The sequence below is a fragment of the Triticum urartu genome, chromosome 3 (genome assembly GCF_003073215.2).
Source record: "Triticum urartu cultivar G1812 chromosome 3, Tu2.1, whole genome shotgun sequence".
NCBI classification, from domain to species: Eukaryota; Viridiplantae; Streptophyta; class Magnoliopsida; order Poales; family Poaceae; genus Triticum; species Triticum urartu.
In genome coordinates, this window is record NC_053024.1 from 635,618,883 (window position 1) to 635,632,370 (window position 13,488).

At 46.3% G+C, this 13,488-nt stretch overlaps 1 protein-coding gene, 1 non-coding gene and 1 pseudogene across 18 annotated transcripts; 2 read left to right on the forward strand and 1 right to left on the reverse strand.

Annotated features, from left to right (window-relative positions):
• The first annotated feature begins 3,280 nt into the window (after positions 1-3,280).
• LOC125545523 (ribonuclease 2-like) lies at positions 3,281-12,114 on the forward strand. 17 transcript variants are annotated; one of them, XM_048709489.1, is made up of 14 exons: positions 3,281-3,626; positions 3,734-3,762; positions 3,865-4,014; positions 4,134-4,235; positions 4,381-4,384; positions 4,508-4,599; positions 4,692-4,853; positions 4,929-5,025; positions 5,651-6,926; positions 7,950-8,176; positions 8,355-8,524; positions 10,334-10,389; positions 10,996-11,069; positions 11,638-12,114. In XM_048709489.1, exons 1-9 carry the CDS (start codon positions 3,418-3,420, stop codon positions 5,787-5,789), a joined length of 984 nt encoding a protein of 327 aa, XP_048565446.1. In that variant the 5' UTR covers positions 3,281-3,417; the 3' UTR covers positions 5,790-6,926; positions 7,950-8,176; positions 8,355-8,524; positions 10,334-10,389; positions 10,996-11,069; positions 11,638-12,114. The 17 variants fall into 17 exon arrangements, with proteins under 17 accessions (XP_048565446.1, XP_048565447.1, XP_048565449.1 ...); XM_048709490.1 differs by adding an exon at positions 7,833-7,900 and having other exon boundaries at positions 5,651-7,291; positions 8,006-8,176; positions 8,355-11,069; XM_048709492.1 differs by adding an exon at positions 7,833-7,900 and having other exon boundaries at positions 8,006-8,176; positions 8,355-11,069.
• LOC125549784 lies at positions 5,079-5,276 on the reverse strand. Its single transcript, XR_007301503.1, has one exon. It is a non-coding gene; the product is annotated as a U2 spliceosomal RNA (small nuclear RNA).
• Positions 12,115-12,284: 170 nt separating the features above from the next.
• LOC125549805 lies at positions 12,285-12,391 on the forward strand (annotated as a pseudogene).
• Positions 12,392-13,488: the final 1,097 nt, after the last annotated feature.

The window sequence follows — 13,488 nt, forward strand, 5'->3', positions numbered from 1 at the left end:
AAGAGTTACGTCGATGCAAGCTTAACACCTATCCGGATAGCTCTGAGTAGAGATACCAGATACGTATAATGGAGCAACAATTTGGAATAGCTCCAAGTGGAACGTGGTAGCAGCATCTATGATATGACATAAAGTTTTGCGAAATACATAGGGATCTGAATATTGCAGACCCGTTGACTACAACCTCTCTCACAAGCATAACATGATCAAACCCAGAACTCATTGAGTGTTAATCACATAGTGGTGTGAACTAGATTATTGAGTCTAGTAAACTCTTTGGATGTTGGTCACATGGCGATGTGACCTGTGAGTGTTAATCACATGGCGATGTGAACTAGATTATTGACTCTAGTGCAAGTGGGAGACTGTTGAAAATATGCCCTAGAGGCAATAATAAATTAGCTATTATTATATTTCATTGTTCATGGTAATCGTTTATTATCCATGCTAGAATTGTATTGATAGGAAACTCAGATACATGTGCGGATACATAGACAACACCATGTCCCTAGTAAGCCTCTAGTTGACTAGCTCGTTGATCAATAGATGGTTACGGTTTCCTGACCATGGACATTGGATGTCGTTGATAACGGGATCACATCATTAGGAGAATGATGTGATGGACAAGACCCAATCCTAAGCCTAGCACAAGATCGTGTAGTTCGTATGCTAAAGCTTTTCTAATGTCAAGTATCATTTCCTTAGACCATGAGATTGTGCAACTCCCGGATACCGTAGGAGTGCTTTGGGTGTACCAAACGTCACAACGTAACTGGGTGGCTATAAAGGTGCACTACGGGTGTCTCCGAAAGTGTCTGTTGGGTTGGCACGAATCGAGACTGGGATTTGTCACTCCGTGTAAACGGAGAGGTATCCCTGGGCCCACTCGGTAGGACATCATCATAATGTGCACAATGTGACCAAGGAGTTGATCACGGGATGATGTGTTACGGAACGAGTGAAGAGACTTGCCGGTAACGAGATTGAACAAGGTATCAGTATACCGACGATCGAATCTCGGGCAAGTACTATACCGCTAGACAAAGGGAATTGTATACGGGATTGATTGAATCCTTGACATCGTGGTTCATCTGATGAGATCATCGTGGAGCATGTGGGAACCAACATGGGTATCCAGATCCCGCTGTTGGTTATTGACCGGAGAGTTGTCTCGACCATGTCTGCATGACTCCCGAGCCCGTAGGGTCTACACACTTAAGGTTCGATGACGCTAGGGTTATAAGGAAAGTATGTATGCGGTTACCGAATGTTGTTCGGAGTCCCGGATGAGATCCCGGACATCACGAGGAGTTCCGGAATGGTCAGGAGGTAAAGATTTATATATGGGAAGTCCCGTTTTGGTCACCGAAAAAGTTTCGGGTGCTATCGGTAACGTACCGGGACCACCGGAAGGGTCCCGGGGGTCCACCAGGTGGGGCCACCAGGCCTAGAAGGCTGCGTGGGCCAAGTGTGGGAGGGGACCAGCCCCAGGTGGGCTGGTGCGCCCCCCCACCAAGGCCCAAGGCGCAAGGGAGAGTGGGAGGGGGCAAACCCTAGGTCTAGATGGGCCTTAAGGCCCACCCTAGGTGCGCCCCCCTCTCTCCCCCCTTTGCCGCCACCCTAGATGGGTTTTGGGGCTGCCGCCACCCCTAGGGAGGGAACCCTAGATGGGGGCGCAGCCTCTCCCCTTCCCCTATATATACTTGAGGTATTGGGGTTGCAATACACACGAGATCATCTCCCTCTTGGCGCAGCCCTACCTCTCTCCCTCCTCGTCTCTCGTAGTGCTTGACGAAGCCCTGTTGGAGTTTCGCGCTCCTCCACCACCACCACGCCGTCGTGCTACTGGTGGATGGAGTCTTCCCCAACCTCTCCTTCTCCCCTTGCTGGATCAAGGCGTGGGAGACGTCACCGGGCTGCACGTGTGTTGAACGCGGAGGCGCCGTTGTTCGGCGCTTAGATCGGAATCAACCGCGATCTGAATCGCTGCGAGTACGACTCCTTCATCCGTGTTCTTGCAACGCTTCCGCTTAGCGATCTACAAGGGTATGTTGATGCACTCCCCTTCCCCTCGTTGCTAGATTACTCCATAGATTGATCTTGGTGATGCGTAGAAAATTTTAAATTTCTGCTACGATCCCCAACACTGATCACCCTCACCGCTTGGTGGCTCTGGAAGCATCAGAACGGCTGCATCTTCGACGGTGATCAACTTTCGGTCACTCGGCTCTCCCCCATCATCAAAGACGAGGCGCGCCTTTGGGCGAAAGCTGGCGTCACCGGAACACAAAACATCATCCCGAAGAGTTAGCTCCATTGGTCTCAGGGATGAGCAACCCCATCTGTTTGCTCTACACTCTTTACCATGCCTTCATGTCTACATGGCTTAATTGAGTGTATGTAATCTCATGATGTATAACTCTTCTGTCTATCAATGAAAAGACACGCAACCTTTGTGTATTCACGAAAAAAACGATGTCATATCCTCTATGTGATTTTGCCATGGCAACTGATAAACAAATTATACATGGTGGCCAATATTAAGAGGGCCCTGAGTCTTAACTTCGCTCAAGGCCCCCGAAATCTCAGGACTGGTCTTGCGACCTTGCCAGCAACATGCTACCGGCGGTGGTTGCCGGTGTGGTTGCCCGGAGGAGGTTTTTGGTGCCCAACTTCTTCCTTGGTGCGGGCGGCGGTGCAGGGGTCGTTTCCGACGGTGTCATGTTAAGGGTCTTGGCTCTTCATCCCGTCCGAAATCGAGGGCATCGGTGGTGGCTGTGGCGAGAATGGGCGGCAACACCGGGAAGTGGTTGCCACGGAGACGGGAATAGGGGGGGACAAAACTTTTGCTCTGGGAGGCACGGTGTGAGTATAATTTGGAGAGTTGGGCTCACTTTTACGGTCGAGGAATAAAAGTTATCCTCCTCTAACCGTTTGAGGGATCGATTAGGTGCGGTTAGCTGCTTAGTTTCCTCTTCTAAAGGCTTTTATGCGTCGGTTAGAGATGCTCTAGAGTACCCTCGAACTGAAAGAGGGGAAAGGAGATCAAGCCGTGTGACTTCCGGTTCCGGCTGCTCCATTGGTATACCTTTGTCAACAGAATGCACGTAAGTTTCTGGCCGTCGTAGAAACTTTGCACCCTCCATCTCCATGGAAGCAAAGCGTACGCTGCAGAGAGAAGAAAACCCAAAGACGAGGGGAGCGTGTTACTCCCAACGACGTCAAGCTAAATAAGCAAAGTCGACCAATCATACATGCCTGTCATGTCCCCCAAGCCACTCCAAAGAAGGCGCCATAAATTGCAGCGGATCACATGGGGAGACCAGGCAGCTAATGGTGGTGGGTAGCACGTAGATTATTATTAGACACGGTCGATCGAGTCATCGAGCCAAGAAGACTCTTGTGCTGCGGATAGCAATGGACGGGACGAGGCGCGGGAGGCGGCTCCTCGTGTCGCTCTGCTTCCTCTGCCTGGCCGTGCTGCTCCCCGGCGCGCTGCTGGCGTCGCCGGCGGCCGGGAGGAAGCGGCGGCAGGCCGGGTTCGACCACTACGTGCTGGCCCTGCAGTGGCCCGGCACCGTCTGCCGCCAGACCAACCACTGCTGCAGCTCCAACGGCTGCTGCCGGTACGGTGCCCCCAACTCACTTCCCTTCCTCCCTTGCTCACGCATTGTTGTCCCCTCCCTGAGAATTTCCTCTCATCCGGCTTTCTCCCTTTGCGTGCGCTCTGCAGATCAAACCCTCTCAACTGGTTCACGATCCGTAAGTACACCAACCCTTCGTTTAATTTTCAGATGCTAGTGAAAATGCAGCCATCAATCTGTCTCCGTATTCAGATGCTAGTGAATTTTGTTTGCTGTTCAGAAACAAAATTCAGAATCAGTCACAAGATCATAGACAATACCGATTTCATCTTTCTTTGTTGCGGACATAACAGATGGGCTGTGGCCGCAGTACAGCTACGGTGGGTGGCCGTCGTGCTGCAGGCCAACCACCACGTTCAACATGAACAAGGTACAGTACGCGTGAGGAGCCCTCGATTCAGTCAGAGTCTCGTGAGAACGGCACATGCCGGGCTCATTTCTCCAGAGATGCAACTAAATTAAGTCAATGTGCTTGGCCGGCGCGTGCAGATCGCGATGCTGAGGCCGATCCTGGAGAAGTACTGGCCGTCGCTCTACTGCGGCGACACCTCCACCTGCTTCGGCGGGAGAGGCCCCTTCTGGGCCCACGAGGTACTGCTAGCAGTTCAGTTCACCGGCGACTTAGCATATTATTGAGGAGAAACAGACAGCACTGTGGCTCACTCACTCACGGGCTCATTTTGTTTCTGTCGTGCATGTGCTGATGTTTCTTTGGCTGGACCGTCTTCTTCATCAGTGGGGTATGCATGCGCTCTCTGAATCTACTTACAAGCAGAAGAGATGCATACGCTTTGTGCTCTTCTTGACCCGTGGTATCTGACACTCGAGGGACTCACCCTCTGTTCTGTTGGTGCGTGTTGCAGCGACTCATGGAACGTGTGGCTACCCGGAGATACAGGACGAGTACGACTACTTCTCCACGGCGCTCTACCTCTACAGCAAGTACAACGTCACGGTAATGACCCCACGTTCGTAGCAGCACAGGTCGCCGTGGCTGTGAATGGTTCTGCACGGCGTTAACGCGCACGCTTCTCAATCTGCGCGCAGAAAGCTCTGCGGAAAGCGCACATCTACCCGCGGAACGGCCGCAAGTACGCGGTGGCGCACATCGTGGACGCCATCGACCACGCCTTCGGCCGGCTGCCGCACCTCGTCTGCAAGAACGGCTCCGTGCAGGAGCTCAGGCTCTGCTTCCACAAGGACTACCAGGTACGATAACACACACATGGGATCCCTTCTCGGCAAAGAAGAAAACGCAACTCAGCCAATATTTATCTGTCGCAGCCCCGGGATTGCGGGTCGGAGGACGACGATGCGTCGTCCTACAGCAGGAGAAGACATTGCCCTCGCTACGTCACCCTCCCATCCTACAAACAGTCTGGTACGAATTACTGCCCCAAGATTAGCTGCTTCAAAATTTTCAAACTGATTTGGTTGGGGTGCGCCACGCCTGGACAGTAGTGCAACGTCCAGGAAACACATGAGGGCCCCAGTGGCAAGCCACTGTGGTGGACCCTCCCCCATAAAAAAATAAATTTAATATCGTTGTGGGCACATGACCCACATATCAGATATTAAACTGATAAGAACAGATACTACACTTGATCTTAGCCAAAAGGCCGAGAAAGGTATGAGTTGTAGCAGCTGCCCTGCCCCTCTATTTGTAGCCTCCTCGCCCTCCCGTGCGCTCCTCGCTGGGCGAGGTGGGACTAAACGAAACGAGTTGCTACCTCCTCATGGCTGCGTACTCCCGAACCAGCCTCTTGTATGGGCCTCGTACAGGAGGGCCTTTTCCGGAGTGTAATGGACCTGAGTTACTCCTCCTGGCCCATCATCATCCAAGCAGTTCTCATATACGAGGCCCAGTTATTGTGTCCTAAAAATAATTTATTTTGCCCTTTTCTTTAAAAAAAGAAGTTATTTTGCCCTTTTGTGCTGTACAAATTTATTGCTGCAGGTATGAATTCTACTGTTCTAAAAAATGGTTTGCCGTTTTGCGATCGCAGCGTCGGGGAACACCACGGAGGGCCGCCTGCGGAACCCAGTGGAGAATCAGCCGCGCGTACACGGGCAGAGCTACCTATAACTGATCGTCACGGCCGGGCGCTGTCGGACTGCTCCATCGAAGTGTGTCCTGAAGCCTGAGGATGCACGCAAGGCCGAGGCGATGCACGGTGCGACGGACGCCGCCGTCGATCGGCCGGGAAACTCCCGGCCAGAGGCAGGGCAGTCGTCGGTTCATGCCGCTGCGATTGATTAATTCTTCTGCGCGTTCGCTTGCAGGGTGTGTGTAGGCTCTGTTCTGCACAAAGAATTGACGTTGCAACCATGTATGTACATGATATTGGGCATCAAGGAATATTGTGGGTTAGGATCAAGGTATTGAACATATAAAGGATAAACTAGTGCGCCCAACTAGCGGCACCAGTCACGTCTCCTTTTAGGCCAACTCCACCGCACGACCCTAAATCTATACCCATTTTGTCCGGATTTTGTTCATGTGAGGTAGAAATAGGGAGAACAAACGGCGGACAGAGGCCGCACAAACTCGCTGCACGCGGTGCTACTACCCCATTTTCACCTCATACGTCATGGTTGTGGATGCACATGGTGGGCCGGGTACAGAAAAGGAGAGAGTGACATGTGGGGTCGAGGCGGACACAGGCGGACGACGAGGACGCAAAGGCGTCCGCTTTCTGTCCGCTTTGACCCCAAACCGAGAGCAACTTTGGTCTAGAAATGGGGTAAAAGCGGACACGGGCCGGACAAAATGTCCGTATGCTCCCATACGTTAGGTCGTTTGATTTGTCCATTTTACCTCAAACGGATACAAACGGACCATTTGGGGTAGAAATGGGTCACGCGGTGGAGTTGCCGTATTCGCGAGAACGGAAACGCGAGCGAGAGAAGGGAGCGAGCGAAGGGAATCCACGTGCGCGAGCGAGCGTCCCCCTCCCCCTCCTTCCAAACGAGCCCGCATCTCGTCAGCCCCGGGTGCGGAGGCGAGCTTCCCGGCGACGGTAGCGCCGGCTCGAGGCGGGGGAGCGGCCGATGCGGGGTCGGTTGGATCGAGGCGTGGGAGCGGCGGATGCGGCGGCGGCAGCACGAGAAGAGCAACGGCGGCGGCGGCGACCTATGAAGAGGCGAGAGGAGCGGTGGTGGCGGCGTCGAGCTGCGAAGAGGCGTCGCTCGGGCGCGAGACCACGGAGGCTGGAGCGGCTGCTTCGGGCCCCGATCTGAGAGGGTACGAGGCAGGGAAGGACGGCATCGTCGCCGTCACAGGTCTTCCTTCAGTCCCTTTCGTTCCCTCTCCGGTTCATCCTCTTCCCACCCTCGTATTAGGAAAGTTCTATTAGGATCCGGTGCCACCGTGCGCCATGATTTCAGATTGGCTTGCCTGCTACCCCGAATGGATGCGCCACCCAGTCAGCCGAGCGATGCAGAATATGCTTTTGTAGAACTGCATATCTATTTGTTATGAATCTAGAGTCTCAAAGCCAATAAGTTGCTAAATCATTGACTGGCTGTTTCCATGTTTGTATTATGCGCTTCTCACTCGGCGAGGGGAGCATTAGGCCTCCTATGGTCTGGATTTCTCCAAATGATTAGGCTTTGCGAAAATTGTGTACGCATGTCTTACAGCCTGGGTATTGCTCTTCTAGATATACTCTATTGTTTTTGTTCACTTAATTCTAATGAGTATTTAAACTTCTTCAAGCATATTGGACTTTTGAATCTATGTAGCCAGCTCTTTGGAATTTATCTAGACAAGTATTTTTGGTAATGATATGTATTTGCAAGCTTACTTCTCAGTTTTTCTATTGTTGGGTACATATAGATAATTTCGTTGGGTATCTACAAAGTACATATAGATAATTTTCGACCATTTGTGACTGAAAGATTTTTGCCATAAGAAAATTAACTCTGTCGAGCAGTGCTCGTTGTCAAGGAAATGACGGGAAATTGCTGAGCCTTATTGATTGGAAGAGGAATGCTAATCCTACAAATAGATCTATAATGAATTGGACTTGAGAACAATCAACAAATAATAAACAGTCCCAAATCAGTCCCAAATTTGTAGATGTTGTTTGATTCAAATACCGATTTAAGCATTTGGCGCATCTAAAATTCATCAAAAAGGATGTGTGATTTTCTGCCTATTCACTTAGTGTATTGTTTGGTAATCAGGTTATCCTGGACCTCTTTGGGGACAACATCACCAAGTTTCCTTCTTATTGCACTGCAAGTTAAAAAAAGTCAGTGACTAATGACTCTTCTTATCTCTTTGTTCACCCATGTGCTTAGCTGCAAAAATTCTAAAAAGATACCCCTAATGAGGGTGGCGGATGTGCGTCCTCTAGGGCCTCGTCGGCCAGAGAAGGAGGGGAGGAGCGGTTGCCGACGAGCGAGGTGGCTCTGTTTGGACCGGCCATGGTGTTGGCTGTTGACTCCCACCGGTCTTGTCTCCCCCAACCCTTCCATGGAGCTCGCTTAGCCACCGGCCGGCACATCTTCTTGCTTACAACACCAAGGTAGGCAAAAATTCTTTTTTCCCCATGATGTGGTTTCTTTTGCTTGGATGGATTACAACTGGTTGGAGTAGCGGATGTGTGAAGTTTTGCCTGTAATCTAAATTCTGCATTTTATCTAGCTAAGTTAAGCAAAAGCTTGTTTTTTTACAACGACTGAAGCAAAATCATTCCCTTGCAGGCCATGTAGCTTACTTTTTAACTGTTATTGCTGATTGGAGCCATTGCTATTGGCTATTTATACATAAGATGGAAGGTGAATTGAGATTTTTGTGAGGGGGATTGGATTTTATCCAGATGGCTTGCTTCTCGTGATGAGACTGATACTAATGAACTAATGAAGACATGAAGGTTGCATCTTATCCCCATTTCCCTTTCTACATTTGCCATTTAGTCGATTAACATACATTGTACTATTTCCCTTTCTATAGTTGCCATTTAGTTGATTAACATACATTGTACTATTTTCGGTTAAGCACACTATGGGTCAATGAATGTGGAATTAGCTACTTTTTATATCCCTGGACCATATATATTACATGCATCAGTACTTGATGCATCTCTGATATGCTTTTGCTTTTTATTGTTACCCTTAATTACTACTTTTCTATGAACCCAATGTTTAGGTTGCAGGCTCAACTGCATATCTATATTCTCTGTATGAATTTTTTAGCTAGCTTTGAAGCGAATGTGGTGATCAAGGCTCTAATATGTATTCTTTATTTGCATGAATGTTGTGTGCATATAGGTACTTGCAATGGAATCTTTTTCTCATAGACGAGAAGTACTTTGAAAACAGATTTTAAAAATTGATATAATTTTACAAGTGTGCAGATAGTTGACAAGGCAACAATGCTATTGTTCAAATGTAGTCGAGCCGGGCCTTTGGTGTTTTCGGTGCTATTGTTCAAATTTTGCTTTCTTAGATTCATTGCAACCAAAAGATTTGGTAATATTTTTTTTCTGGAAACATGGATACACTTGTTGGTGTTGTATACTGGGATCTGTAAGTATTGTCATAGGAATTTTTTTATCCTAAGGATTCACACAGATTGGAGGGGAATTAGTATCTAACATCTTGTTAAATGTACACAAACTGGTATATCTTCATGGCTTTTAAGCTATATAATTGTAGATGATAATTTATGCTTTGATAAAGTAATATCTTACTTCTCGGTGCTTGGATAAAATAGTATAGTTTGCTGAAAATATGCTCATACTTTATATCACAGAAGTACAAACTGACAATCAGCCTATGGTGAAGTTAAAAGAAGCAAAAGTACTGTGTGTATAATCATTAGATTTGTTAAGGTGAATCAGATTTATTTTTGCTGCTGTACGTAGAATGCAGTTTATCTTAATTCCTGTTGCTGCGTTTGGCCCTACATGTCGATGGGTGTGGCCGCTCCCTTGTTAGTTTGTTGCTCGATTTGGTTTGGTCCAAGGTAGGCTGTGTGTTGTCTACGTCTGTATATTCGTTGGCTGGATAAGAAGATTTTGCAGGTTTTTCTCTGGTATGGTTGCTTCTGCTCTGAGTGCAGGTTCCTATGATTTCTAGACAGTGTATTGGTTTTAAGGATTGCTCGGTTAGTTTAAAAGTGCTTTGATTTCCTTCTTGTCTTCTCGCACAGACCTTGAAGATGGCTAGGTTTGCATGGGCATGGGGTTTGGTACACCTGGCCTCTATTTAGATTTGTTAATAAATTCAGTTTATCACGAACACCATAAATGTGTTATCAGTTTACTATCTTGGCACATGAGCTATTTTTCAGTCAATGCGTGCTGAGTCCACTTGGAACTGAATATGTAGTGTTTTCTTTGAAACTGAGTAACTGTGGTTGAAATTTAGTTTCATTTGGACGAGCTACCCAAGTATCATCAATTCATGATGGCTAATTTATTTTGGTTCTTGATGAATCGGCCATGGTCCTGATTTAAGAGTTTTTATGTTATTTCTCAGCCTATTTGAGCTATTATCGTTCTGTTTAACACACACAATTGTAGCTGCCCTTTTTGATTCAGAAAAATGGTCTTCATGTCTGTGGTTTGGTTAAACATTTTCTCAGCATATCTCTATTCATCAGTCTTAACTCGCATAACATCCAATATAGTTTGTCTGATCCAGACTAAATGTTGGTTGTTGCTATGTTTTGTGTGCAGTCTATTTCTCTTCTATCTTGGTCATTAAAGATGTGACAAGAAAGAAATTTCAAAAGGTTTGATAATCTAGAATGCTCATATGGAGTTATTTGAACCAGTTCTTTTAGTAGCTGCTGAGACCAGATGTATCAGAAAAATTTAAAATATACCAACAGTAGGGTTGACCAATAATGCTGAATTGATTCAGTCTTCAGGCCTTATGCACAATTTCCACAGTGTTAAGATAATATATGCTTTAATGCTCCTGTGCACTGCTTTAATGCTTCTGCTTGTTTGTCTGAATCTTCTTGTTGTTCATTAATTTCTTGTCGCCTGCTGTTGCCCATGAGGGGGAGTCGGACCCATCATGGATAACCATCCCTGATGAGCTTTTAATACATACTGATGGTGACAAAATTGATGCCATTGTTCAGGTTGTATACAAAGATGTTCCTACTAGGTATTCTGACGTTGATTATCTAAAAGAAAGAGCAATTCTAACACCAACGAACCAAGTAGCTGAAAATTATAAACGAGCGCGTTCTATCTTTAGTGCCTACCAGTGAGAGAGTACCTAAGCTGTGTCAAGTGTCTATGCCTATGTTTTATATGCAAATACCTTTCCTCTTTTGCACAAACCATGCTTCCTGTACAATGATATTTAATAGCAGCAAACTAAACAGGTTGGTTAGGAAACTGAAGCTGCAGCTACTGAAGAGCCAAAGAACATTCTTGTTGAACAGGCTAAAGGCAAGAGGTAAAGACTCATAGTCTGTTACATCCAACCAGTTCAACGTACGATATGGCGTGCCGCCTCTTGTTCTTCCTTTACCTTGTCTTATTTGACAACCAAAGCATCCTTCTCTGTGGCTCTCAAAAATGCTTTCTTCTTCACACGATGCATGTTATGCCATTTGATCAAACTACTTTTCTGCCACAACTATATTCAAATGGATCATAGGCCCAATAAAACATCATTTTACTTCAAAATCTAATATACGTTTTATTTATTTTCCTGTTGCATGTACAGGCAACTCTTCCTGTTGCATCAAAAGTAACTTGCTTCGTACATGCAAACTAATTAGCCATATAGTTAAATTAGCTACGTATTAAGATTCGATACATCTACTGCTTATTTATGTTGTGTTCTATTTGCCGTGTCCAATCTTTATGCGCTTGTTATTTTTATCACACTGTAATCAAGCTTCTATTGTTATAGCAATACGAAATCCTATGCATCAAGCTTCTGTTCTTATAACAATTACAGTTTTGATACCTCTGTTTCTTTATATCATCTTGTTGGGTTTCTGTTTCTCTTCATATAGGATACAGATATATGTGATTCTCATGTGGTCCTTTCGCTGGAAACTTGCTAATCTTAGGGGTGCTGCTACTGGTGTAAAAACCATTTTATCAAAAGAACTAAAGTAGTAGCTAATACAAGCATTGAAGAATTGATGCAGAGGTTACGCTATATTGGCATGAAGTCAGAGCAGCGCGTGAAGACTACATAAGATAGTTTCTGGTGACCTTCAGTCTATATGTCCTAACCAACAACAGCCACCTTTTATTTCGTATCAATCGATCCAGTATCTTTCCCCTTTTGGCGTTGCTCTGAGCAAGATATGTATAGCCTTTAGATTTCCATTCGTGTATGATACTACATGTACACTTTAGACCTCATTACTGTCTCTGTGGTCAAAAGAAGTTTGTGATCACTTGTTCTATATATGTAATCAACTGCCCTTCTACTAATATTTTCAGAAGACTATTTATGTATGTTTACACTGGTTAGAGAGAATCATCACACTGCCAGCAGCAGTTTTTTATTTCCATATGTTTCAATAAGATCTTCCGACCAACTCATCTGTCTCTAAATATTTTTATGTGTACTCTTTCAATACTCGGCTTGCTCTTGGCCTTTGCGCCATTGGCGTAACGGGTCATCTAGCATTGGTATACGATAGAACGCAGCTGCGTGGTGAGCACAAAGAGAACTATTATTTCGCCTTTTACTAAAGAAATACCGTGTGCATGCCACACTAAGCAGCATACTCTAAAGTATGCGACAGAAAATACGAGAGATCGAGGGGAGCCGTCGGTGTACCTTTCGTCAATGGTAGTGTGTGTCGTTTTTCGTTTCATTCCTGGATGAGCTGGATGGGAGTGAACGCGTGTTGGCTGCAATTCGTTCTGATCCTAGGCGAGTGCTTGCTTGTCTCTTTCACTTTCCTCTGGCGTTTGTTGATGGCAAATGTTTTTTAATAATACGTCAAAGGCGTATCATATTTTATAGAAGGCATGAGATAATTATAAGAGACTATCTAAAAAACAAGTACTCCCTCCGTTTCTTTTTAGTCTGTATATAAGATTTGATCAAAGTCAAAATTTATTAACTTTGACTAAGTTTATGAGAAAAAATATTGAGATTCGCAATATGAAATCAATATTTTTAGATGCATCGTGAAGTTATTTTTCATACCATATAGCTTTAGTATTGTAGATGTTAATACTTTTTCCTACTAAGTTGGTCAAACTTTACAAAGTTTGACTTTGACCAAATCTTATATGCAGACTAAAAAGAAACGGAGGGAGTATAGGATAAACACCACACCAAAGCTAATCAAACAAGAAGCCTCCACACACATTACAAAATCAATGCAAAAGAACCTACCTGACCAGAGCAACAAAGTCACGTCTTGACCAACACCGATCACCTCAAAGAGCAACAACTTCAATTGGATTTCCCTTGCCGATGTACTAACAACACTTGATTGCCGAAAGAAGGTGGCGAGTGGATGGCGGGACTCAGTTGGTCCCGAGAAAGCCACTGTCTTGGACTCACCGGCGTCAAAGAACCACAACACAAAACCTCCAGGCCATGTCTCCAAACATACAATGCTCCCAGCAGAGGAACGACGCCAAGATGCCGCCATCGCCGATCTAAGACCTAGGCTTTCGCTCGGAGATAGCAACCCAAACAAAAAAGGGAGATGCCGACAAACCTAAGCGACGCCTCCAAGGAGGGAGATAACACCCACAGGCGTCGTCGCCACCAGCACAAACCGAAGACAGGTAGGATTTTCATCTGTAACGTCACCCACCTCCCTCCCCCCTACGAAGAATTGAGGCCATATTTTTTGTGCTGGATCACACCGTCGCCGCTACATCACCTC

Coding starts and splice junctions, on each gene's coding strand:
- LOC125545523 (XM_048709490.1), top strand. CDS start 3,418: ATGGACGGGACGAGGCGCGGGAGGCGGCTCCTCGTGTCGCTCTGCTTC. Junction 3,763..3,864: donor TCTCAACTGGTTCACGATCC/GTAAGTACACCA, acceptor TTTGCTGTTCAG/AAACAAAATTCAGAATCAGT. Junction 4,600..4,691: donor ACAGCAAGTACAACGTCACG/GTAATGACCCCA, acceptor ATCTGCGCGCAG/AAAGCTCTGCGGAAAGCGCA.